The sequence below is a fragment of the Topomyia yanbarensis genome, chromosome 2, assembly GCF_030247195.1.
Source record: "Topomyia yanbarensis strain Yona2022 chromosome 2, ASM3024719v1, whole genome shotgun sequence".
In the NCBI taxonomy this organism is placed as follows: domain Eukaryota; kingdom Metazoa; phylum Arthropoda; class Insecta; order Diptera; family Culicidae; genus Topomyia; species Topomyia yanbarensis.
In genome coordinates, this window is record NC_080671.1 from 418,521,039 (window position 1) to 418,548,847 (window position 27,809).

Here is a 27,809-nt window from a genome sequence, read left to right on the forward strand (position 1 = left end):
ACCTGCGTTACCAATGTGACTGTAACTGCAAGATAAGCAGAATAGGGATAGCTTGGCTCCTGTAAAATAATATATCATAAGGGTTTTTTGAAAGGGGGTGTTATTTTCTTTATCGAGATTTCTTTAAAATATTGAAAGCCTCGGATTGGTTTATAGTTAGTGTGGTGGAAAAAGGTACCACCATTTTGGATTTTTTTCGCACATTCAACTGGAAATTGTGTTTTTTGAAGAGGAGTTTGAGGTCTTACTGAATATAGTGCTTTGTCCCTATCACGTGATGGATTGTTTCATACAGATAACTCGCATCCTTTGAACTAACTCGCACCCAGCTCTTCGTAGATGTTCTATAGGCCGTCCGTACAACAGTGCTAACTAGAGATTGGCGATACACTCACGAATCGATCAACCACGGTCAGGTGAACCACGATTCACGGAGTTGGAGGGAGCCATTTGTTGCGTTACCTACTTCTGCTTGGTCGTTAGTTAGTCCGCTTTCTCTCGACTTGTCGAGATAGTTACGATCGTAGATACAACTAGTTGGAATTTGTTTGAGACGATAGCTTGTAAACATATGCTTTGTAATAGGTTGAAGAATTTTGACATTTGCTTCTCCGTTGATGGTACTGGCTGTTGGTTTGGGGGTGGAAGGTGCCATCTTTCCTGTTTCAGTTTTAGCAAACATTGTTGCCTACGCAGAAGCTACTGATTGGTCAACCGTTAGTGATTTCACTCATGATGTTGAAGGCTGTAGTCAAAATTTAGTTAGAAAACTGCGTAAACTTTTAAATCGATAAACGTGAGAAATCCGTGTCTTACTATTGCTATCTATTCAAGTGTTTCTGAGCTGCGCTCCAGCTACATTGCAATAATCTCTTCCCCACCTACACAAGTTTGCCAAACTTAATTCTGATGAGCGCTTCATTTGCAGTGGCAGTTGCAAGTATTTACACACAATTCGAATCGAGACTAAACACTTGTTATCTGATCTATGGTAAAACTAGTTATTTTTTTATTTGGAATTTAACTAGGAAACAAGTCGCCTATTAGAAAAAGAAAGGCTCTGTTACATTGCATCAACAAGTGTGCATTGTTTCGTTGTTGGCTGTGTCGTTTCTCCTCGTTGGTGAAGGGTTCAACGGGTTCGAAAAGCGTTAGGGCCGCAGCGTTTCATATGTTATTTCGTCGCTTCGGTAGTCGGTGTTCGGTGTAGCAGAAGTATTAGGCTGCGGAGAGCCTCCAGCACACCCGTTAGGATGAGGCGGAGGGTCCCCTTTTGTGTTGTATCTCGATGCTAATGGCTTCGACACGTCGGGTGAGTGGGTAGCCTGCGTTGTTCTGTATGTGCTTCCACCTTGGCTGCAGGTCAGAAAGTTGGTGTTCGGTAGAGTAATGTTTATGGGTGTGGAAAACCTGTTGTTTGTTTCGAGTGGTCGTGGTTGTCTGGTGCCTGTGAGACGTAATAACCTACCTTACATCTGGACCGAGTTAAGCGGAGGGTTCGTAGGGTGGCACAAGTCAGTTTACCTGCCACAGGTGTTTAGCGTCTTTGGTGTTCTTGGTAGTCCTAGATACGTCTGAGGAGCCTCACATCGCTTAAAAAGGACATTATGGTTTCTTTGCTAACCAGAGATTTTTTGCTAGGACGTCCCGAATAGAAAGTGGGAGAATTCCGGGCAGTTCATCAAGCGGTATTTTACAGTGTTTGCCATATTGGACATATCGGTGGATTGGTCCTGGTGATTTTGTATTTGTGTGGCCAGTTCACAATCGGGAGAGCGCTAATCTTTCGAAGCGACCAATCCAGCATGCCAGCTACCTTTTAATATCCTGGGGGTGACTGGATTCGTTCTTCCAGTAGGTTGTGAAATCTTCCCTTTATTTGGTCCGAACTTCAGTGATTATATCCTTGGAAGGTATCGATTCGGTAGTCAGCTTCACGGTATGTCTTCCGCATGCTACCAGTGCATCAGCTTGTTCATTTCCACTTAGATCGTGCAATGACTAGAAACCAGACATGCACAAGCACGGTGCTGCTCCGTGTCCTATTGATGTGCACTGACTCATAATGTGTCAGCGTTAAATTCATTAAGCTAGTGCTTGAGCTGGTTTCCGATGAGCTAGAGTTAGCAAGTAGCACGAGCACCGATGAGCGAGAGCCCTCGCTAGCACGCTGCACGGAGCTATAACTCAGCTATAGCAAAGCAGAATAAAAAAACGCGTTAGTGTGAGTTAGTTTTTCAGCAACCTGTCGCACATTCACCAACGCATAGTTCTTGCTTTGTCCTATTCTTTCGTTTCATAGCTTACACTACTGCACCGTTCTAGCTCATCGGACAAGCTTACCGTGCCAGCTCATTGAGTTAACTCGTGTTAGCTCACTGAGCTAGCTCACCGAGCTTGCTCGTGCCAGCTTACGGAGCTCGCTCGTGGTGCTAGCTTATCGTGCTAACTCGTTGTGCTAGCTATTCGAATCCTACAGCTCGAGCACGCAGGTTACCTAGCACGAGCGGTGTCAGTGCTTATTGCTTTTGGTTCGTTCAAAGCGGCCGCTCAGCTCGTGTTAGGCTCTCGTGCTGTGCTTCATGCATCCCTGCTAGAAACCCAACAAATTGTAGTCAGTGAGTCGCAGTGATTCTCGATAGCTATGCAAGCTATCGAGAACCACTGTGACTCAGCGACTGCAATTTGTACATACGTGCGGGTGGCGGAACGTAGCTCTTTCCAGGGCGGTGAATATCGACATGGCGTCGGAGAAAACAGAACAACGTGGAGGAAGGCGAGGCTTGTCCCTATCCCCTGGATTCTCACCCCCACCTCGGTCTACTCGCTACGTCAACTAGCATGGACGCATCTGTGAAGAACCGGGCGTGCTTTGTAAACCGATCTTTCATTAGCTGGTAGAACTTTACTCGGGCTACTTCTGGGGAGAGTTCTGCACTAAGTGACCTGTTGGTGTTCGTGCATTGCCGACTTTCGTTCCAGGAATGTTTTGGATTCTGTGGAGACGTGTCAGTTAATGATGGGGAGCAGATCGGTCGCGATAAAATATGCCCCCGCTGGGGTGCTTGGAAGTGGGTTTGGGTCATTTGGCATAAGGTCATTTAGAATAACGGACATTTGGCATAACGGTTATTTGGCATAGTGGTTGTTTGGATAATTTTAAGAATTAATCATACTGAAGGTCGTTTGGCATAACGAACATTTGGCATAATTTCTAGTTTCGTGAGATCACTTAGCTAAATTATGCCAAATGACTATTTTCCCGACGTTAAAATAATTATGCCAAATGTCCGTTATGCCTAATAACCTGCAGAATGACCGTTTCTCAAACTTATGCGACATGTTCGCTATACCAAATGTACGTTATGCTTCATGTCTATTATACCAAATGGCCTGTCGGATCGTATTGCTGTATAGATCAGCCAAGAAACCATGAAAGTTATGAAACCGTCCCTGTGGTGGCTTGTGATCTCGATTCCGTAGCAGATCTTGCTGTGAATGAGAGGCCCTTCGACGACGAGGGCGATCCTCCTGTTCCAAGTCGGATGTCTGTAGCTGATGGTCTGAATTAAACGTTTCCTACTTTTCCAATTTCGTTTGAGGGATCGGAATTGCAGCATGAAGATAAGCGGCGATCCAGTGTGATGCGAAGGAGTTTCGGTTCCCGACGGATTGGAATAAGTGTGCCTTTTTGTTTGACTGATCAACTAGTAGTAACGTGATCCGAATTATAACAATGAGCATTTGGCAACGGCCAAGGTGGCCCTGCTATTTCAGTCCATCGACCGACCGTATTTGGCACTATCTGCAACTTAATTCTCATTCGGGATGTTGATTTCTCTATCACTACGATAACGATGTCATCGGCTTAGACAAAAATATGAACATCCTCGGAGACGGCGTTGGAGGACATAATGGTACAGAAGTGTCCACCAAGTTCTTCAGCAATTTCTCGCGCGTCATCCATAGTATCTCCGTTGACAACGAGTGAGAAGCCCGCTTGCCTTCTCTTACCACATTAACTCACAGTTTGGATGTAGTCTAGTCGGGTTGGATGCCCTCGAGAAAGGCTTTCCAATTCTTCTCGTTTGCTTCTTTGATCACCTTTCAATATTGGTTTCTGGCAATACGGAAGCTTCCTTTGAGTACCCAGTTCTTCGTTGATGTTGTATTAACTGTTCCGAGAACAATGGTAACTAGAGATTAGCGATAGACTCACGAATCGATCAAAAGAGTCGATTCTTAAAAAGCAGCGAGTGATGAACGAGGGAGTGGAGGGAGGAGCCATTTGTTGCGTAGCCTACTTCTGCTTGGTGGTCAATTAGTCCGCTTTCTCTTGACTTATCGAGTTAGTTGTCATAGTGTATCCAACATTTTTGTACGATAGTTGTGTTTTCCCTCGAGAAAGGCTTTCCAGCTCTTCTCTTTTGCTTATTTGGCGACTTTTCTAGTCAGGTTTCTGGCAATACGGAAGCTCATCACTCTGCTCTCTCAGTGGATGATCTATAGGTGTCTTTTTCAGAGATCTTAGGGTAGCAATTTTGACCTCTGTGATCCACCAAGGGATGGATCGAGATCCCATAATGTACTGAAGCGATTCAGTTTACTTCGAAGAAATTCGGTGTCAATTGAGTCCCGTATCTGTTGGAATATCTTCATATCGTCAATGAAGTTTGATATTGAAGTCCGTAAAATGGAGGGGAAATATTAATATTACCGAGGTGACTTCCTTGTGGCATGCCGGATGCAGGAAAAAATGTTGCAGATTGTCCTTAATGGTGATTTGGAGTTGCCTTCCATCGAGATAGGAACAATATCAGCGAAGAAGTTGACAGAGAATATCGAGTTTATTTAGTTTGGCTATCGCGATATTATGGTTGATTTTGTCAAAGGCAGCGGGTAGATCCATGTAAATAGCACCGGTTTGTAGTCCGTCGGCGAGTCCGTCGAACACATACGTTGTGAATGAGAGCAGGTTGGTCGTTGTCGATCGTTTTGGCACAAAACCATGTTGGTCGTCTGCACTAAGCACTACATACAGAGAAAGAAAATAGGGTCTAAAATAATCAGCTTGCATAGTGTGGATACCGCATTTGAACACGAAATTCCTCGATAGCTCGAAAACTTGTCGAAGGGGCTCAAGAAACCGCTGATGTGCTTGTTTGACAAAAATCGAGGGTACACCATTTAGATACCCTGAGCTTGGAGTTTGCTGCAAGAATAACGGCATCATCGAGGCAAATTCGGACGATGGAGCGTCCCAATGAAAAAGTGAGACTCACGGCCGCGACGGCTTGTTGTGATGTTAGGCGTTCGTCGAAAAAAAAACATTTGTAAAGTTGTCGACAGCTTGCAGATTTTCTTAATGCCTACAACTCCATTTAATGACATACAAGATGGTAACCCTCATTCGCTCGGCCCGCTGCTCGTCCACTCACTTCCAGAATCACTGAGGCTTAGATTTCAGTTGACGTTCGACATTCCGCAGGTGTCTGAGGGAAGACTCGTCTGCTTTGCTCTTTGTATTTGTGGATCAGTTGAAAATTTCCCCTTAGGTTTCGTGATTTTTCGTAAAATGCAGCTCGTTTGGCAGTTTTATGTAGTCTTAGAACCAAGGATGCAAAATGCCTACCTTTTCTGCGGTTGTAATTTTTCTGCCTGCATTCTCATTTCTCTTTCGACGCTGCTGTCGTTCGCTAGTGCAGGACGCCCAGCGCTGTGATGCAGTCTGTAAGCAAAGCAGTAACATGACAAAAAATACTGAACCCAGTACAGTCACCAGACGCGAGCGGTACAGCTTGTCTTTCCTTATTTTACACTTTTAAATATTTTTAATCTATTCAATATTTTTAATCACAAACGACGACAATAAATGCGGTTCGTTTACGCCACGACCGGCATCAACGCTTTCGTGTGCGGGCTCTTCCTTTGACTATGCAGAGAAAATGTACAAAGGGAGAGAACAAACTTTACTACGCCACACTCTCATCGAGTAGTCGGAGTACAGCAGCAAAATAAAAATGTATTCTACTGTTGTACGGGAAAATGTACTCGGTTTGGCTACCGTTCTGGCAAGAGCTGTAGTGATGCGTCACTGTAGCGGGCTGTACGGCTTGTGCAAATGTAAATATACCGAAAAAATGTAGTTTACCGGTACCGTTGGCATCCCTGCTTAGGACAGTTTATTGTCAGGGAGGGTGTTGATTGGCGTCTATTTTTTTTTGGTACATGAAGGTTGATGAGGTAATTAAGAATGTTAGAAAACGGCGTCTCTGCATCGTTCACATCATCTTGGTTAAGTTTTTCTCCCCAGTATATATTCAACAGTGTACCAATGATACTGTTGCTGTCTACGTTTTCAAAATCGTACACGATAGAGCTAGTAACGTCTTCAAAGTTTACTCCTATGTTACCATCAAGATGTAGTGGGGAGTGGTGGCGCACATGCTGGAGCTGTGGAACAATATGGAACATAGTCCCGAGCGCTTACTACTACTACTGTAACTACCATCTAATATACAGCTGGAGTTGACGATATGCGCAGATTTTTCAGTATCCAGTCGAAGAAATCCATTGCTTGCTGGACACCACGTCAAGCCAGGCAAGTTGGTATCATCATTCGGGGCCACAATCAAGGACACCAAAAATACAGAGGAAAGCTGTGCATCGATCAGGCTGGAATCCCGAATTCTATCAAGTGGAAAATACAAGACACAAGGGAACATCTAGCGATTGGCAAGTTTCACTGATAACTACACGTGCTCGGAGCTCGTCCAACGGTCATCGTTGATCAATAAAGCTTTTATGGCATGACGAACAGCGATAAGTCCACCACCACTCGACATCTTATGGCTGTCGAGGGCGTTGCGGTCACAGCGGTAGACATCCAATGCTAAACTAAACACCTGGCGAGACAGAGTGCGCTTGTCAGGTCGAATCTCGGTCAAGGCGTTAACCGTTATCTCGGTCAGCCCGTAGTAGCTGGCAATTAGCTGCCCGCTGATGAATTTAGGCCACTGATGTTTTGATAGTAAATCTCGGTGCTGTTGAAGGACGGATCAGGATTGGCTGAAGTGACGTCGACAGTACTAGTAGCAGAGAGCGCAGCAATGTTATCTTTTGGAGCAGTTTTGGAGGCTCTTAAATCGGAACTGCTGACGATCACTGTCTCGACTGCGCTTTTTGTGTATTAAAATAACATGTCAATTAAGGAATAACGTGATTTCATCCCGCTGTTAAAAGCATCTGCAGCCATCGGAGTATTCCATGCACTGATGGTGGTGGGGTCGTATATCATCATCATCATCATTACATAACATGACAATTAAAGAAGTGGCAAAGAAGATTGATCTCATTGGCTAGTGGTTGTATATTCGAGCTCCACCCAGAAAGGATGCTCATTTCTCATCGCCAGTAGGACTCCACAATTGTACTGTGCACTGGAAATCGACTGTGAAGTCTGTTAAAGAAGCCAAAAACTCCGCAAAGGGAATGTTGGGCCTAGACTTTGCTTTACTACAGAAAGTATTAAGGAGTATTTCAGAATTGGATAGGAGAAGATGCTTTTACTAAATAATGCAATTGTAAACTACTTCGATACAGCTTGGGGAAAAGGTTTTTATTTGTTTGTTAATCAGTAATTTATTTTTATTTATTTTATTTTATTTATCATCTGACCTGGTTGGTCTTAATGAATGTGGGGATGGGGAAAAGCCAATTTGAGAGAAACATTAACTCTTCTCAAATTGGCATCAAAACCCCATATCTTTTCAATTGAATACACAATACATGACACGTTGAAATCGAAATCCGCAAAAAACCTCGTTGAATATGGCAGACATGAAACGAATCGGATGATGACCACCATATAGGGAGTTCCTATGTCCCAACAGCAAAAAGCTTCTTTGACGGAGCACACGTTCTGGTGCATAGATGTGGAGTTGACCTAATAATTCCGGCGTATCTAACTCACCTAGAAGAATCTTAGCGACGAAAACAGCTTGGGCTTCTCTTCTTCTCGTTTCAAGTGTGTGTAGACCTAATAATATACAGCGGTCTTCGTACGGCAGAAGATTAATAGGGTCCTGCCACGGAAGGCGTCTTAATGCATAACGAACGAATTTTCTTTGAATGGTTTCAATTCTTGCTATCCATGTTGCTTGATACGGACACCATATTATGGAGTTAGATTCCAATATCGACCGTACCAATACGCAGTACAGTGAGCGAAGACAAAGAGGGTCCTTAAATTCATTCGAAATTGTAAACATGAATCCCATCTGGCGGTTTGCCTTGTTAATGATATAGTCGAAGTGAGGTCGGAAAGTGAGTGCAGAATCCAAAGTGACTCCAAGGTCACACACTTGTCGTACACGCTCAAGATGTTGATCTCCAATACAGTAGTCGTACGAAATTGGCTTGTGCTTGCGATGATACGATATTACACTGCACTTGTGAATACTAATTGTAAGCGAGTTTAAGGAGCACCAGTCATTGAAAGTGTCCAAGAGCTGTTGTAAAGCTAAGCAATCCCTGATGCACTTGACGATCATGTATAATTTAGCACTCCTAATAACTTCAGCCGTTCCAAAAGTATTGCGTGATCAACTCTGTCAAATGCTGATTTCAAGTCGGTGTATACAGTGTCAACCTGAGCACCAGCGTCCATATTACGTAAGCAGAATGACACAAATTGAGCGAGATTCGTGGAAGTTGATCTTTGTGGGATGAATCCGTGTTGATCAAAGGAAATGTAGCTTTGGCAGGATGCAGAGAGCACATCGTTCATTATGATCTCAAAAACTTTGGAGCAGGAACACAACGATGTAATTCCTCTGTAATTTTCAACATTTCGCCTTTCTCCTTTTTTTGGAATACAGGAAACATAATTGATCTTTACCAGCTAGAAAGGACAACGACACTGCCTGAAGGAACTGTTGAATAGAGTTGTCAGCGGTAAAATTAGTACATTCGCGCATTTCTTGAGAACACATGAAGGTATGTCGTCAAGACCAGGAGTGACTGAATATTTTAGCTTGTTGATTGCTGCAATAACCTGCCGATCTGTAACAGTGAAACTTCTCAAGGGACAAATATTTGATGGAGTGTCTCTACAAGCGTGCGCAATTTGATCTGCACATGAAATTGTTTCATTGAATGCGTTTTTAAAGTGAGTAGCGAATAGGTCACACTTCTCCGAAGCCAGATTGGCAGTCTGCTCCTTCAAAAACATATCAGTAGGTAAACCGTTCTCCTTCCGCTTGGAGTTCACAAATTTCCAAAACTTTCGGGGATTACTGTGCAGGTTTGCTTGTGTTCGAATGGAGTAGCGTTTGTACAAGAGAATGTTATAAGATCGATAATTATTACTCGCTTGCGCAAAATGATATTTGGCGAGACGACAGCGTGTACGGCAATACAATCGAAGTGCCTTAGATCTGAGCCGTTTAAGATATCGTAGATGTGCATTACTCTACGGTGGCTTACGAGCTGGCCTACGCAAAGGAACAAATTCAGCCATGAGAGCATTAATCACGGCAGTGAAATATTCAACGGCGGAGTCAATATCATCCGTATTCTCAAGTGAATGCCAATCTGTATGAAGGAGTGCTGATGCAAGTTCCAAGAAATCAGCTCGGTGAAAGTCAAAACCAAGATCATTCGGAATATCCTCAAAAATAACAGGTTTCGGCAGACTGATAATAACCTCTACTGGTGGATGATTTGCATCAATCACAGAGATGGATTCGGCAGGTTCGCGGATCTGACAGTCGGCAAGTGCAGTCTCATTCAATAAGACAAAGTCCAGGATACGACCATAACGGTTTCACGCTATTAATTTGTGTGAGACAGTTGAAGCTGAATCCATCTAACAGCGCAGCGCAAGCGGTAGAAATGTAAGATCGAAGTACGTTGACTACTGGTGCGACATTGTCATGTGTGTCCCAAATGAGGCCAGACTGATTGTAGTCTCCAAACAATAATGCGCAGTCATTACTTCCAAGGCAAGAAAAAACAGCATCAATTGATCGCACATGGTTGTTTGCACTGTGAACTAGATCACTCTTACGATCTGGTGGTAAGTAAATTACAGCTATACTGACAAAACGATTATGTAACTTCAGTTTAACGAACAGCTGTTCAAGCGAAACATCAACAGGTGTTGGATCAACGAAACTATTCAATGCAGTAGATACGGCTATGAGTACGCCCCCTCCGCGTGATTTACGGCTGTTCACAAAACTGCGATCGTTTCTATAGACAGCATATGAATCACCAAAAAGCTGACGAGAATGAATTCTATCATCTAACCAAGTCTCGGTGAGAACAATTACATCGCAATGGGAGGAAGAGATTGCTATGAAAACTTCGTCGATTTTTGTGCGTATGCCTCGGACGTTCTGGTAATAAATCGTCAGTTTACCATTCAAGTCTGCGTCGAGAGTCAATTCCTCAAATTCCCCCACATCACTCCAAAGATGATCACCTAACGGTGTAAGGCTGCAGGCTTGAAGACCAAGTGGTTCTGATGAAGCGACAAAGCTTTGATGATCGGATGACGTCACGCACGCCTGGAAGTTATCACTACTTAAAAGGCGAGCAGTACCAGTCTAAGCTTCAGCAGGACATATACTGCTGCAAATGTTACCTGATGGAGTAATGCTGCATACTAATGGGATAACACTGGATGCTTGAGGACCAAACAGATTTGAAAACGTGTCGGAGCATTCAAAGATGGTGACAGTTGATGGATCGGCAGTTACGGGGTCGGAAGGGGCTTCCACCGTGCGGTTTTTAGTGCGTCCCGGTGAAGATAAGACTGCCAACTCTAAACATCCAAATGTGACGGCTCCATCGCCGGCTCCATATGCGACGTGGGTTTCCTTTCCAGCGGTACTGCCGACGTCAACTTGACAATTTGCACACCTTTTTTTTCTGCGGCCATCTTCAAATTCACGAAATCGAACATTTTCTGGCCATGATTCATTTGAAAGAGCTTTGTCTTTGAATTTTTCATCAATGCCAACTTTGAATGACACAAATTGAAGCGAGCTAACGTCCTTTCCTCTGGGTACTAATTTAACTACCTTGGGTGTTACGTTCGACAGTTTTAGGCATTCACTAACCAGTGAGGCAATCTGGTTCTCTGTAGTAGCCGGATGAAAGGCAGATAGATATATCCAAAGCAACTGATCATCAGCACGACAGTTGAGATTCACAGTCTTGATCACATTTGGTGCCTTCGTACCTACATTATTCGTTACGGCGGGGAAGCTAAATGAATTCCCATCGTTTGCGACGTTTTGGTGTGTTGATTGGTATATCGAAGCGATTTACATTTGGTCAGGAAATCGGTGTAACAAAAGGAGAAGGCGCACTCGATTTGGAGTCTACTTTTGCCGTCCGTGATTCAAATCCTGAGCGCAATTTTTCTATCTCCGTTTGCATGGATTGAATAGCGGTAAGCAAATTTGCAAATTTGTCGTCGAAACTGGTCATCAATTTGCGAAACTGCGCATTAGAGAAAAGAAGAGCACAACCGTCGCACATCAAATGAGCTGCTTTACTGATTAAGCTTAAGGTGCTCATCTTGCCTATAGCTTTATGCTTATCCACAATTATTTCCACATTGCGTGGAAATGGCTCTGCATTATGAACTCTTGTCTAATGCGTCTGCTGCTTACTCATGTAACAATTGAAGTTTTATAGCACGGTACAAGTGCGATCTAAGAGCGGCTTCAAGAGCGCCATAAAACTACAACTGTTGTTAAAATATTCAACTTTTCTATTCGAACCCATTAGCTAGACCAACTTCTGCCATTTCTGTTCAAAGCATTGGTTCAAATGGGTGGGTGAAATTTACGTTTTACATTTTTCAGGCCACTTTTGTTATTGTTCTTCTTAATATGAATGAAGCAAGAACAGTAGTGATACTAATTTTGGAATAACACCAACTCTTGGGATAAATTAGGGGTAATTTTCAACCTATCACTCAACGAACTTTTCTGAGTAGTATTTGGATTTTTGGAATTACATAACGAAACGAAATGGTGTCAAACGAAGATGGTGATCTAGCCTTCTGTTAAGTGATCTGAGGCAAATAAGTTGGATTGCTCGTCGTGAAAAAATCTAAAACTTACAAATGGTGCAGTCAGCTCGCATAAATCTAAAGATCTGCTATAAATTAGCGAATTTGGGTTTCGATTTCGTCTCATCAGAATCCGACGTTAATTTGACATGACTAAATTCTAGTCAAGCGTGATGTCCCGCAAAAAATATATGAATTTTAGGATCATGAGAACTAATGAAATCGAAACATTTGGTTTGGGCCAATGCACGATGTACTATGGTATATGCTATAAAGATCTGACATAGTCTTTCATATGTTCAATGAGAATCTTACTGTTCTAGTGAACATTCGTCGAAGTTAGTCAATCAACGAACGAATCATGATGAAGCTAGGGATACATAATTGGTATTAGTCAATCCACAGGTGGGGTTATTCGATAAACCAATCCTTTCCCCCTATTGGCACGCTTCAGATAATATTTCATCTTAATTGATTTTGATGTCCCACAAGAAAAATAAATAAATTTTAAGATCATGAGAACTAGATCATGAGATGCACTATGTTATAAGATCTGACATTGCCTTTCATATGTTCAACGAGAATCTTACTGTTCTAGTGAACGTTTGCCGCAGTTAGTCGATCAACGAACGAATCACGATGAAACTAGGGATACATAATTGGTATTAGTTAACTCAGAGGTGGGGTTATTCGACAAACCCTTCCTTTTTCCCTATTCGCACGCTTCAGATAATATTTCATCTTAAATGATTTTGATATCGTCTATATACCCTTGATTGTAAATCAGTAATATTTCCAAACAATTCGTCACAATTGCAATCAAATAAAGTAAGTAGACTACCCTTTGCAATTCAACGAGAGTCGGAATCGCGGTCAAGAATAGCTTACGAGTTGTAAGCAATTCTTCCAACACCGGTAAGTCATTCTTTTTTTTCCAAATTCTCTGCCAAACAAACCACCGTTCGATCCCCCGAACCAAAACGCTCAACCTCAAATTGATCGCCACACGCAAACATAATTCGTCTCCCGATTTGGAACCGGTCGATAAGCGCTCAAAGAAACACGTTGCAAGCCTGCCGTTAAACAAAAAGAACAAAAATAAGGTCCTACTCTTTTCCGATTCACATTTAAATGTATTCTTTCTCTCTTTTTCAATCGGGCGGCTAAACTCGCCCGATCGAAATTGTCTCTTCCGGTCCGATTCTCCAACAGATCATCAGTGATACACACAGCTCGCCCAGGAGTACACCGGCGGACCAGTACAAGTCAACCACTTCATCCAGACGTCGGAAGAGTCGCTCCCGGTCGCCCAGGGACCGGCGGGATCGAGAACGAGGTGGTGGTGGTGGTGGTGGTGGTAGTCGCAGAAGGACGCGGTCGAGGTCACGGTCCCGCACACATTCACCGAGACGGGGTCGTGGAGGACGCGGTTCATCCCGTGAGCGAGAACGGGTCAGCCAGAAGGACAAAGAACGTGACAAGGAACGGGAGAGGGAACGCAAGAAGCGTGGACTACCGGATATCAGGAAGGAGCATCTCAGTGGTAAGATATCGACGGATGCGTGCTGCTTTCCGTAACCCTGACGGGTTGAGGAAAGCGAATCGCGTTTCAATTTGAAAGAAAAGAGTAGTGCCTTTTGTTTCTGAACGCTTTGCAACGTGTTTCTGCGAAACGAGCGAGAGAACAGATCGATTAATGTGATGCCTATTTTTCATCTTTCTCTCTCCCTCGCTCGATGATGACATGATGATCGCTTACTTGATTACGTGGCAACAGTTTGCAGTACGACTCTTTGGGTTGGTCACCTGTCCAAGCTGGTCCAGCAGGAAGAGCTTTCCGACACGTTCGGCAAATATGGCGATATTGTTAGCATTGATCTGATCCCACCGCGTGGTTGTGCATTTATTGTAATGAACCGTCGCCAAGATGCGTACAAGAGTATGCAGAGTTTGAAGAGCCACAAGATGCATAGCCGTACAATCACCATTTCATGGGCCACCGGTAAGGGTGTGAAAGGCAAGGAGTGGAAAGACTACTGGGATATCGATTTGGGTTAGTTTTCACGAGTCGTGGTTCGACGTCCGTTTGGCAAAGGGCAAATGTTTAATTATGTATTTTCCCCGTACAGGCTGCAGCTACATTCCATGGAACAAGCTGAGCCCTAATACTGATCTGGCTAGCTTGGAAGAGGGAGGCATGTTTGACGAAGATACAATGCCACAGTGGATGAAGGATAAGATTGCCAACGCTACTAAGAAGGACGAGGAACCGCCGATTATTGCGAATCCAATTTATCCGGTCGATACCAGCCAGCCGCCGCCACCGGCAATACTGGGCATGGGTATTCCACCTGCGTTCCCGATTGGCGGTGTTCCGAGGTGGGTGTTAGAATTAGGCGTCACGAGATGTTTAATTTGTGTATTTGGTCTTGGTGTACTCCTGAGTAGAGAACGATTTTGGTAAAAACTATTTTTCTCCAGCGCACAAAACCTACAACTTCGTCTCATCAGAATCCGACACTAACTTACCCTCTTATTCTGCATTACGACGGATCGACTTTTCGAACGAATATGATTTGCATTCTCATTAACGAAAACAAAATCAAACGGAAGCCTGCTTGGATCGAACCACATTCGTTCGAAAATGTGATCCGTCATAATGGAGAATAAGGCTGTTAGTCACAGTACTAAACTTGCGCCGGATTTCGTGTTAGTCCCGTCTCGTATTCTGATGAGACGAAGTTGAAATGCAAATGCCATAACTAATTTAGGACTCCTGAGGCTAAACTGAGTAATCTGGGATTTGTCAATAGGAGAATATTTCTACTCCCAGAGATATGAGGTTTACTTAGACGCACAATTTTGTCCAGATACTATATTGCCGTCATACGCGTAGCAGTCCCATCTATAGGTGGGATTATAATACGTATCACGGCAGTACACTTCCGGTCTCATAAGTGCAGTAGAATTTCAGTTCATTCAATCAAAAGAGATTTCAAATACTCTTCGACCAGCCCGCCTATAACATGCCCGTTTTGCTTCCAGAATGCCAATGATGGGTATGCCGATGGTACCCCCCGGTATGGGTATGAACGTACCGCCACCGAATTTGATGATCCCCGGTGCAATGAACAATCCTCCTCCACTGCCGATACCGAACCCGGGAGGTTTCGGAGTCGGAGTAAACGTCGGAGTGTTACCGCCTCCTCCACCGAGCCACCTACCCCCAGTAATGCATATGCACCCGGCCGGTGGTGATGAAATGGACATTGAGATGGAGGAGGAACCTCCGAACCACGGAAACATAAACATGCACCATCCGCCTGCCGCCATACCGATACCGAATGTGGCTTTCTTTAACCAGCCACCGCCGCCTCTGTTACCGCCTAATATGCCCATTGTTGCCGGGATGACATTTGGTCAGAATAACGAGGATAGAAGTAGAGATCAGAATAGACCCGGTGGACGAAATCGTGATGATTTTGAGCGGCGTGATAATCGTGACGACCGTGATCGTGACCGAGGAGGGCGAGATGACCGGGGAGGGCGTGATGATCGTGGTGGACGTGACGACCGGCGTGGGTTCGGTAACGATCGCGACGGCGGACGAGGTCGAAGAAATATTCGCGATGACAATGAGCAAAAGAATGAGCGCCCAAGTCGTTGGGGAAGCAACGATAGAAATCGAGCTGCACCGGTACCACCAGTTGGTGGCAATGATGGGGTCCGAGATGATAGGCCACTTTCCGAGCGACTGCGGGAACTGGCCGAAAGAACTGCTGAGCAAGCTAGCGAAGCTCAGCAACAGTTTGGCGGAGGAAGAAACTTCAGAGGCGGTCGTAATATGAACAATGATGAAAATGGTAAGTGAAGTTTTTGATTTGTTACAAAGCTAAGTTACTATGTTTTAAGATTCGGCAGATTTTAATAATCGTGGTGGAGATGATTTTGGAGGTCGCCGTGGAAACTTCCAGCAGGGAGGTCGTTTTAATAACAACAATATGAACAACAACATGAACAACAACATGAACAACAACAACCACAATCAGCGGGGAGGTGGACGATTCAACAATAACCGCGGAGGTCCAGGATTCGGGCAAAACCGCCAACAGCAGCATGGTGGTCCAGGTTAGTTTAAATAGGCCAATTTATCATTTCGACCATTTTCTTTGTATTGATGGTGTATGTTTGCTCTTTTCGTCTTTTTCGGTTTGTATTTTCTTCAAAGAAGACGAGATGTCGCCAATGAACATCATGTCTCTTATAAACATGGACATTTTTTCAAACAACGGACAACAGCAACATGGTGGGGATGGAGACCAGCAGCCACCATTCTTTGATCGTGGTGGCAGAGGAGGTGGTGGTGGTGGCGGTGGTGATTTCAACAATCGTGGACAAAACAACTGGAACGATGGAGGAAATCGTGGTGGAAATCGTGGTGGACGTGGCAATTGGAGGGATAACAACGACGGTGGAGACAACAATGACAGAGGAGGTGGTCGTTTCGGTCGTTGGAATGATCAAAGAAATCAGAACCAGAACCAGAATCGCTGGGGTGGTGAACAGGGCGGTGGTCAGCACGATCAACAGCCGCAACAGCAAGATTGGAATCAACCACAGCAGCAATCGGGTGGTTTTGGTGGAGGTCCCCGTGGTGGAGGTGGTAACAACAAAATCGTTACATGGGATCAAATGGACGATGTCTGGGATGATGATCTTCCGGCAGCTCCGGTAGCACCAGTTCGCAAAATTGAGCCACCAAAAGAAGAGATACGACCAGAGCCAGAACCCGAACGCCAACATAAACCAGAAGTGGAGCAAAAGCAAAATCGGCAAGAACAAGAGTTCCAACCAGATAATCAGGATCGTCAAACAGAACACCAACCACAACAGCAACAGCCACAAAATATTCAAGAACCACAAGAGCAGCAACAAAATATTCAAGAACAACAACAGCAGCACCAAGAGGACGAAATCCGGGAAAAGTACATTGATATGGGCAGCATGAATCAATCGGAACCTCAGGAAAGACACGACGAACAACAACAGCAGCAGCAGCAGCAGGAACACAGTGTTAGGAAACGAGGAGGCACTCCTCTTTTCGACGAAATGCAATCAACGGCTGAGCAGCAGCGGGAGCGTGAAATGGCAAGAAATCCAAGTCCACCACCCAGAGAGCCCGAGCCGTTTGCTAGAAATCCATCACCGATGCCACTGCTGGGTAGACCTCAGCTATACACACCGTCTCCACCACCGGCAGCAGCCGTGGTAGTAGCTGAACCGGCTGCTGTTTTTGAGGCGCCAGAACCTGTGAAGGAAGCTATCGTTTCGGATCATTCGGAATCTGCTGTAAATCCAGCGCTAGAGCCACAAGGTGCTCCTGCTGAGTGCACTACTGAATCACAGGAATCTGTTCCGGCCGCGGAGGATGCTTGATCAAATCGATACGATAACGGGTATTTAGTATGAACAATGAAAATGCTCGTTGAAGAGATGGTTAAAAATTTTCCAAAAGCTACGCATCCAATGAAATGTTTTACGACCGTACAGCAATTTTTTTTATTTAACTAATCAGCAGTAAGTGCGCGGACTCAAATATTTTGGTTTTTGTCAATCCGAGTTAGAAGTAGATTTTGTTTTCAGAAAATGTGAAATAGAACACGTTAAAATAATTTGTAAAATTTTTCATGGAAGGAAAATTATTAGTTTTAATTAGTAAAAGAGTGTTCAAAATGCAACACTTCAATTTCCCATTATACAACATCATAAAAGTATAAAAATAATGAATAAACTTTTTGAAATCATACAAGGAAATAAGGCTGTGATATTTTGTACGAGGGACGTGGTTTAGTAGTTGCATTTCATCGTTTTGAGCAGTGTGTAAAAAAAGTATCAAAGAATCCTGAAGAAGCTGATGTTTCTAGATAAGTTTATGCGGAAAAATAAATCACCCCGAGATTATTACATAAAATTAGATTGTTTGGTAATAAGTGAAACGCAGAAAGAACCGGATTAATTTTAAGCACACATGTGGAACTTTTCTAGCATAAAAGGTAGGTGTTAGTTATTCGCCGCGGGAATTCATCGTGGGATGCCGCGGAATCAACACCACCTGTCGACCATGAGCATGCGGAAAAGAAAACACGCGCTTGCACTCGAGTTGAGTGACTTGTGCAAGGTATTGTGAAACTAAGCTTGTTATATTTCGTTTCATTAGAGGATGATTTTTGTTTGTTATAATAGATTGTATTCACCTAGCAATGGCGGCAATGAGAAATGATTATGTATTTAGGGTAGCAAGACCAAAAGACATTATATATTTTCTGGATTCAAGTAGTTTGCAGCGATGACATTGTCACGGAATCGGAACAACTGCAAATCGTACTATACGAGAGATTTAGATGAAAATGCGCTACCGAAACGAACAGCACCAGTCTACAAAATATCACAGTGATTTACTATTTCGCGTTACATTTGATCACATCAAAAATATCTTTACTCGTAAAGAACAAGCATGCATATAACCTCTTACAAAAGCTAATATATGGTATAAGTATCACCAATCAATAAATATTACACATAATTGTGTTGCTCTAGCGAGTGGTTGCGAAACAACAAACCAACTGTTTCATTATTTTTTTTAGGTTGTCCTTTACAGCAACGGGACGTGGTCGTTCCACACACTAAACGAATGGTCTTTCAATCAATGTACAGTACACAGTAGTAATGATTAGTTATTGGTTATTGCGATTTCTTGCATAACTTCATGGACACCGTTAGTTATCAATAGGAAACGGTGTCAGTTTTCCGTAGTGTTTCCCCGAAAACCAAGAACATCCCGAAAAATGTTTAATTAGATACTTATTTTTTATTCCAGATATATTAAGGGGGAGCACGTCATTTGGCATAAGTTCGTTTGGCATAAGTTCATTTGGCATAACAGCAGGTGACACATGCTTTCATTTGGTATAATGATCAGTTGGCATAATGGTCGTTTGGCATAATTTGAAATATACATTAAAATCTCTGTTATATTCAATGTTGGCCGCTAATGTGGCTAGGCCACATTGTTTTGAGCATGGTGCTGTCCGACATCGCTCCACTCTGTCGGACTTAAACTAGTTGCTAGCTCCTATGTTTAAATAACCCGGGCAAACGAGTACATCAAAAGTTTGCTTGTGAGGGATCGCCGTCTCCAACGGCGGGCGATGGCCGCCTCCACAGTGGAACGACTTAGAACAAAAGGTGGACTAAAGTCCAAACTTTTCCGTGTCGGTTCATATAGGACGTTTTTATGTAATATTGGTACGCTGAATTCGTTTTCGATATTAAAACATTTCAAAAATGAACATTTACTATTCATTAGGGTGCCTCAAAAAAAAAATTTTTTCTAAATCGTTCTTAAAATTTGTGTATGTTAATTTTCGTGTGCTAAATCGTTTTTGATATTAACATTTGCAAAAAAAAATTCATTATACATTAGGGTGGCTCAAAAATAATTATTTTGTTGTGAAGGTTCAAAAAATTTTTAAAGCCATTTTTGCGCGCTGAATTCCTATGTTGGTTGTAGAAAATAGAAATTAACTTTACTACTTATTAGAGTGGCTCAAAAGTAAATATTTTGTCTTTAATAAAGATCTCTTTCAATTGTAATTTTAGAATTTATTTTCCGTATTGAAACGAATTGATTCTCATTATGTGGCTTTAGAAATGAAAATTTTATTTTTAAGGATCAAATATGATGTGATCGACTAGTTTTGAAACGTTTAATTCATTAGTGGGTTACTTGGTATGAAAACTATATTTTTTTTCATTTTCAAAATAAACATTTTGAGCGTCTTAGTGGAATATTGATTTACATTCACTAATCAACAAGATGGTTAACGATTTTGTTTTCGCAGGTGTGTTTTAAGTTGCTTAGATTGCTTATTTCATACCTTAAATTAAAACAAATCCAAAATCCTTTTTTCGCGTATATGGTTCAGTTAAAAATGGTCTCATTTTATTAGGATAATATCGCATACCCTTAAGCTATATCAGCGCTATGCAAACTCAGAAAAAATAGTCTCACTAAATGACTAGAACTCAACTGTGTTCACTCAATTTGACAGTTATTGCGTAAGTTAGCAAAAATAGTTCATGAAACATTTTATGACACATTTCAGATGGTTGAAAATATTTACTGAATTTTAAACATTAACTCCTTTACCACTTAAAAACCATACTTCCCATTCGGCTCCTTACTCTTGATCACTAGTAAAACCCTTGTAGATCATGCTCTAAATGCTATTTGAAAGTTGTGCATAAAAGTGTCCTTATTCTAGTCATAAAGTGAATATTCAAATTAAATATCAGTAATAACCATGCGTCTCCATCCATTTGACTGCTTATCGCAAGTTTTCGCAAAACTAGCATAGGCTCATTTTAAAGAGAAAATGAAAAGCTTTCGAATGAGCATAGTGTGATCGCGGGCATTCACGGGCGTCGTTGTTGTTATCGCTTTAAAAGTTCGAATTCAATAAAAATTCATGACAAACAGTTATCTAAACACTAACTAAACCAACTAGTGACTTATTTTTGGCGATTTTACGATGTTATTTTATCACACGGATAATTTTGGTGAAGTAATACAATTCATAAAATCAACCGTTTCTTTGAAAAACGAGAATAACCGTATGTAGTTCCTATGGTAAAATAATGCAAAAAAACACTTGGGTTATGCCCTTCAAAAAGTTGTCAAAAATTCATTTTGCATTCAAATCACCTAAAACCTCGCGAAAATGTCTCTGATGGCTCAGCTGATACGAGAAAAATACTAGTGAGAATATCGCATAACCTTCATATATGGACTTAAGTCCGGGCTCGTCCCACTGTGGCCTCGTCCAGCGGATCCTGAGCGGATTTGTGCCGCTTCGGATCCTTGGTTTCGGTTATGCGACAAAGCCAACGGCTATTTGGTACATGGATTCAAAAAATTGCTCATGTTTGAAAGAAGGAATCAATCCTTGTTTCTGGAAAATGTATATGTGTATATTTGCCAGAAACAAAAGTTGATTCCTTCTTCAGTCATGGTTCTTCAAATTTGTATACCAAATAGCCCTCGCAAGTAAACTGGTGATCCACCTGTTTGCCCGATTTACCCAAACTTAGGGGTTAACTCCTTCTTTCCAACATGAGCAGTTCTTGAATCTGCATGTGAAATAAGTTCGCAAGCAAAATGTTGATTTTCTCGTTTGTATGGTTTACTTAAACATAAGGACATGTTCAGGTGTGTTCCAGTTCTAGATTCATAATTTTGACAGTTCTATAATATAAAACTGAAAATTTTAAAACTAGAACTTGCTGTCCCCAGCAGCAGTTTTAGTGAGAGTTCTAGTTAGTTTAAAATTCATGTCTCGCCATGGCATCGGTGTTACTGGACTCAAAACTATTTTCCCCCAGTCATTCGCGTCTAAGTGTCTGTGCTGTATACTTTCTATGTATTTAAAATGCGGTTCTAAACGTGTTTTAAAATTAGCAACAAATAGAACGGCGTCGTATAACAGTTTTAAACTTAAAACAGAACTGTTTGGAATTATAAAACGAATCGCTCTGCTGGGGATGCGGTTGATTCAGTTCCAGTTCTACTTTGAAACTCCTATATAAAATAGAACGCTGCTGAACATGCCCTAAGGGTTGGATCTTTTTTCAAATATGAACAGCTTTTTGAATCTATATACCAAATAGCCCTTGGTTATGTCGCATAACCGAGACCAAGGATCCGAAGCGAGATCCGCCAGGTTCCGACAGCGGGTCGGTGGCTTCTCGCAAGCAAACCAGTGATCCACTTGTTTGCCCGGGATTACTCACACATAGGGGCTATCTACTAGTTTAAGTCCGCAGGACTAGAGTGACCATTATGCCAAATGAATATTATGCCAAACGAAAACATGTATCACCTACTGTTATGCCAAATGAACTTATTCCAAACGACGTGCTCCCATATTAAGGGGTGCCAATGTGTTTCAAGGGATGTACACCCTTATTCTTGTTTACGACGAGTACGAGATTCGTTCGAAAGCGATTCGAACGAATAGTAAGCCCATTTGATTTTGCTGTCGTAAACGGGAATACAAACCACGAATCTCGCATTCGTCGTAAACAAGAATAAAGGTGGTATTCTCCAAGAAATTTGGTATCAAAAACAATGTGACGCAAATGCAGTGCGGGAAACAACTCAGCAAGCCGTTCTTGAGAATGCTCATTTTCGTTACACAATTTCAGAACTTGTGTATGTGCTATTACTGCTATCGCTGAGAAAACTGACGTTTGTGTTGAACTAACGACCGAGTTATTCAGAAATTATACAGTAAATATCGCTTCGGTACCGTCCAGTCTTAGTAAAAATGTCCAAAAAAGGGACTAAACTGCAATGAGGATCTAAAGGTTATTCTGCTTGTTAAAAAGGTACTAATACTAAACCGCAAGGCATACTGTTCAGCGAATTGGAGGATTAGGAATCAGTAGTGACAGAACAACACCCCCGAAAAGATATGGTCATTCAAATAAGGCTTCAACTACAGCTATTTATCACGCTGTGTTAGGAACAATAGCATATCCTTGAGTTTCAGCTTTGAGTACATAGGTTCATCTATGTATGGAGAACCAAAAATCCGGATACGGAATTGCATTACTGTAGGGCAGTTACATATCACATGACATGAAGTTCCATTATCGGATTCACAAAGATCACACGAATAATACTCAGACCGCTGAATAGTAGCCATGTGATAATTGAATTCGCAATGTCCAGTCAGTGCCCTGACTAGAATACTGCAATTGATTTTAGAAAAATTTTGACATATTTTCAGACTCACATTCGGGAGAAAATTTTTTGTTTGAAGGCAAGTTTGCAAGCTACGCCAATGGTTGGTATGTTCAGATGCAGCCCAAGTGCTTATTGACAGTGGTAGAACTGATTCTGGACCAATGACTGCCAGAGCAAAAATAGATTCTTTTATCGCAAATTCTCTATTGAAGTGCCGCCACACAGAATCGCAAAGAATTTTGCTAGAAATACGGTACAGTATCTACCCAGCGAATGAGACTGGTTCAATCTCATTTCACGACAATACTAACCAAACATGTCAAATGGTCCTAAGTGCAAATGGCAGTTTCGCTTTGTTTACTTTCTCTTTCGCTAATAACTCGGCAGTTTATACGTTTGTTACTCAACTCTTAGCAGAATAAGCTAGTCGAAATCAGAGTTTTTCGATATAAAGGGCGAACACGAAATTATTGTGACACATTCAATAGGGCATAACTTTTTTACCATTGGGTAAAAATCAACCAAATTTTGCACACTTTCTCATTGATGTGTATTGTTTACATGCTGTCAAACTTGAAGTCGTGTTTTTCGATTCAACGAAAATGGAGGTGAACCAACGCGAGTCGAGAGAACAAATTCTTTCCAAACACCTGGAATTTCCTGACCTGTCGCACCGGCAGTTGGGAAAAATGTTGAACATTCACCATTCAACCGTCTCCAGAGTGTTGAAGCGGTTGACGTTGGACCACGGCAAAGGAGCTGGAAGAAAATCGGGACCGGAGAACAAAAATACGGAGGGAAAGGTGAAGCGGATCATTAAAGCAAATCCCAACGTCTCAAGCCGTGATTTGGCTAAAAAGATCGGCATGTCGCAGAGCTACGTCCAGAATGCAAAGAAGAGAGCTGGACTACATACATACAAGGTACAGAACTTACCAAACCGCGATGAGCGGCAACAATCGACGGCTAAAACTCGGACACGGAAGCTCTACGAGAAGATGCTGACAAAATATGGCTGCTGTGTGATGGACGACGAAACGTATAAAAAAGCCGATTTTAAGCAAATTCCGGGGTTGGAGTTTTTCACCGGCAAGAGCAAGTTCTATGTGTACGACAAATTTAAGAAGAAGAAAATGCCGAAGTTCGCCTCCAAATATCTCATTTGGCAGGCCATCTGCTCTTGCGGACTGAGGAGTGAGCCTTTCGTGACAAAGGGCACAGTAAATGGCGAGATTTACAAATCTGAGTGCCTCGAGAAGCGCCTTTTGCCGTTCTTGCAGCAGCAAGACGAAGCTCCGCTATTTTTCCACTGGGTTTTAGTCTCCAAGATTTGCCAAAAGCCTGTCTACATTGGCCGAAGGCAATGCAAACGTTCTTGATTCTGAAATACGATGTGAGCTGTTCAATTAAGTTTTGAGTCAAGAATTACACCAACGTGCTTAACTTGATCTGTGACAATAACTTCAGATTCAAAGAACTGCAACGGACGAGCTCCAGTTGTTGTCCTTCGTTGCGTGAAAAGCATCGTTGATGCTTATTTGAATTAACAACATGAAGACACCATTGCTCAACAACAAAAGGCTTGTTCCATCAAATCAGAAAGTGTGTTAATGCAAATACCGGTGATCATTAAATGATAATCATCGGCGAAACCGTATGTCGGAAACTCAAGCTCATTAGGTTTCCTCAACAAGCCATCGGCGACAAGGTTCCATAGAAGTGGTGACAGCACACCACCTTGAGGACATCCGCAGACACTCAGTTTCATTATCTCTACTTGTCTTAACGATGAGCACAGATGTTGCTAAGCATTGCGTGTATCCAGCTCGTGATATGTGAAGGTACGTCATGACCTCGTGCTGCTTCCAAAATGGATTCTAAAGACACGTTGTCAAAAGCACCTTCAATATCGAGAAAAACTCCCAAATTTGATTGCTTTTACGAAAAAGCCTTTTCAATGCTGTAGACAGCATTGTATAAGAGAGTGGTGGTAGACATCCCCCGCTGAAATGCATGTTCTATTGCACGCAGCTGGTACTCGTCCAGGCTAACATCCCGAATGTAGTGGTCGGTTAAGTGTTCCACTGATTTGGGAAGGAAGGTGGTCAGACTGATCGGTTTAAAGCTTTTTAAGTGCCGTGGCCACCTTTGGGAATGAATTTTGCAGTTATTTCCCGCCGCGATAATGGATCCTGTTGCAAGACTACAAGTAAGAACTTTTTACAAAATATGCTTGAAGTGTTCATATCCTCTTTGTAGTAGAACTGGAATGATTCCATCTTTTCCGGCAGTCGTCAGTGGTGGGTCCGTACAACCTGGAAAGTGTTTGTCAAAAAGACAGTTGAGTACTACATTTTCGCCAGACGAGTATTTACCATTAGCATTTCTTATAGAATTGACATGGAAGTCTTTCGATTTCAAAAGTAACTTATTTAGTCTAGCAGTCTCGTTGAGACTAGAGACATTTTTGCAGAGGCTTTCCAAGCGATTCGCTCAGAGGACCGAAGGGCATTTCTGTTTGCTTTGCGAGCCAACTTAAAGGCCTCCGACCCGTCTATGCGGCTGCAATTCCAAGCTCTTCTGCATAACTTTTGGAGTCGAACAAATTCGGTATTGCACCACGGAGTTCGCCTAGAAGCACGCATAACTCGTGGCGGACAAGCCTCTTGGAATGCTGCTGCTATGAGTGAGTTGGTTTTACCCACGACATCATCAAAGCCACTTGGAGATTAAATCGTCGGAAGATACCCATGCAACATAGTCGTCAAGCCCTTCTCGCAGAGCTCCCAGTTCGTAGATTTGGGATTACGATATGTGATGGACGTCACCGTGGCCCTTAGTCTCTTGTCCAGTAATTCCTATCCTTACCTCTCCGCGGTGCCAGCTAGGGTACGAGTAACCATAGGAAAGATCGGGGAAGCAATCCCGGTGGGACCATGGTCGTATGCTGACAGGGAAGGGGGCTCCTATTTTCGGAGGGTGAGTCCATCCGAGCGTCTGTTCCCTATGTGAGGGGCGGCTCAAAAACAGCGTCTGTTTTCCATGTTGGGGGTGGCTGATGTATCGTCCTCGTGTCAGCATGGAACTCTAAACAGAGCTGACACGATGGTCCTCCGGTGAGACAGGGGGTTGGGGAAGGTCCAACAAACCGTCCTGGAAAAACTAACCGTTACGAACAATGCACAAAAAAATACGAATCGGAACAATCAGCAAAGACCTACGCGACGAAATAAGGACTACGATTGAAAACTCGGAACATGGAACCACGCAACTTTGAAGTCGCAGCACTGCAGAAATTTTGCTTGACAGGACAAAAGGTATGGAAAAGCTGGCACGGAACTTTGAGGCGATGTCGGAAAGGTACGTCAGACTGAAAGCTGAATCCAGCAGGATTGCCAACAACGTTTCGAAGACAAAATACATGAAAGGAAGATGTTCTCGAGACGACAATGTGGACCTCTCATCCCGCGTACGGATTGACGGTGACGAAATCGAGATGGTCGATGAATTCGTGTATTTGGGCTCACTGGTAACCGCCGACAAAGATACCAGCAGAGAAATTCAGAGACGGATCTTGGCGGGAAATCGTGCCTATTTTGGACTCCGAAGGACGCTCCGGCCGAACAAAATTCGCCGCCGCACGAAGTTGATTATCTACAAGACGCTGATTAGACCGGTGCCTCTACGGCCACGAGACCTGGACTATGCTCGTGGAGGACCAACGCGCCCTTGGAGTTTTCGAACGAAATATGTTGCGTACCGTCTATGGTGGCGTGCAGATTGAAGACGGAACGTGGCGCAGGCGAATGAACCTTGAGTTGCATCAGCTGCTGGAAGAACCATCCATCGCCCATACCGCAAAAATAGGACGTTTGCGGTGGGCTAGACACGTCGTAAGAGTGTCTGATGGTTCTTGAGGGCGACCCTACAGGAACAAGAAGCGAGCAGGGCCGGCGGAAAGCGTGGGTAGTATTGGTAGTACTACCCACTCGAAAATAACCGAGTGGGTAATTACCCACTCGAAATTTTGAACCATTTCAAAAAATTTAGATGTGTAACGCATGTATCTCGCACTACACACATTTGAAAACATCGATGTATCACAATTCCATTTGCATAAACGAACGTGACTTAATGTGAATGTAATGTAAGCGTGTGCATTGCGAAAAGGGAAGAAATCATTACTAATGGACCCCTCACCCTATGCTTTGTACCCACTCGGGCGTAAAGTGTTTCGCCGCCCCTGGAGGCGAGCACGGTGGATCGACCAGATAGAGGACGACCTGCGGACCCTTCGAAGACTGCGAGGCTGGCGACAAGCAGCAATGGACCGAGTGGAGTGGAGACGGCTTCTGCATACAGCAAGAGACAACAAGGCTCTAGCCTGAACGATAAAGTAAGTAAATAGATGGCGAAGGAAAAGATTTTCAAATTTAAGTCTTTTAAGTGATTTGATAGCCTTGATAGCTAATTTGTTGACGGTTTTGTTGTTTCAATTTGTCGCCATGGGTCTGACGCACGGTGTCAACGAGATCTTTCCCCTTCAGCAGCTCAACCAACCCGATCGTCTGTTTATAACGTTTTCATATAATCATTTTATACGCATACATTTCAATATTTAATACAAGAATCTTGTAACGGGGCCCCTATATTGAAAGCATAAATGTATTCTACATGTTCTGAAAAAATTGTTTTGCCCCACCCTAATATGTATTTCCATCACATACAAAACCAATCAGAACTAAATATTCGCTCGATTAAAAAGAAACTACAATCGCATTCGCGATAGAAACATGTGGCCACCTTTTTATTTTGCACGCGTATGACATCCACAATCGCGCTTATGTCAAGTCAAGGCCATCGGTTTGACAGCCAGCTGTTTGGATCTATCATCATTACCGTCATTGGTATAAT

At 42.9% G+C, this 27,809-nt stretch overlaps 1 protein-coding gene across 4 annotated transcripts in view; it reads left to right on the forward strand.

Moving 5' to 3' along the window:
• Positions 1-18,707, forward strand: part of LOC131685209 (SR-related and CTD-associated factor 8) — a 39,177-nt gene extending 20,470 nt beyond the window's left edge. For 2 of the 4 annotated variants that reach the window (XM_058968770.1, XM_058968774.1), the window contains exons 7-12: positions 13,301-13,631; positions 13,866-14,141; positions 14,218-14,467; positions 15,134-15,951; positions 16,001-16,216; positions 16,317-18,707. In XM_058968770.1, the coding sequence (XP_058824753.1) occupies positions 13,301-13,631; positions 13,866-14,141; positions 14,218-14,467; positions 15,134-15,951; positions 16,001-16,216; positions 16,317-17,524 (3,099 nt within the window). In that variant the 3' untranslated portion in view covers positions 17,525-18,707. The remainder of the gene's footprint in view (positions 1-13,300; positions 13,632-13,865; positions 14,142-14,217; positions 14,468-15,133; positions 15,952-16,000; positions 16,217-16,316) is intronic. The other 2 variants (XM_058968771.1, XM_058968773.1) reach the window with 2 other exon arrangements.
• The last annotated feature ends 9,102 nt before the right edge of the window (positions 18,708-27,809 follow it).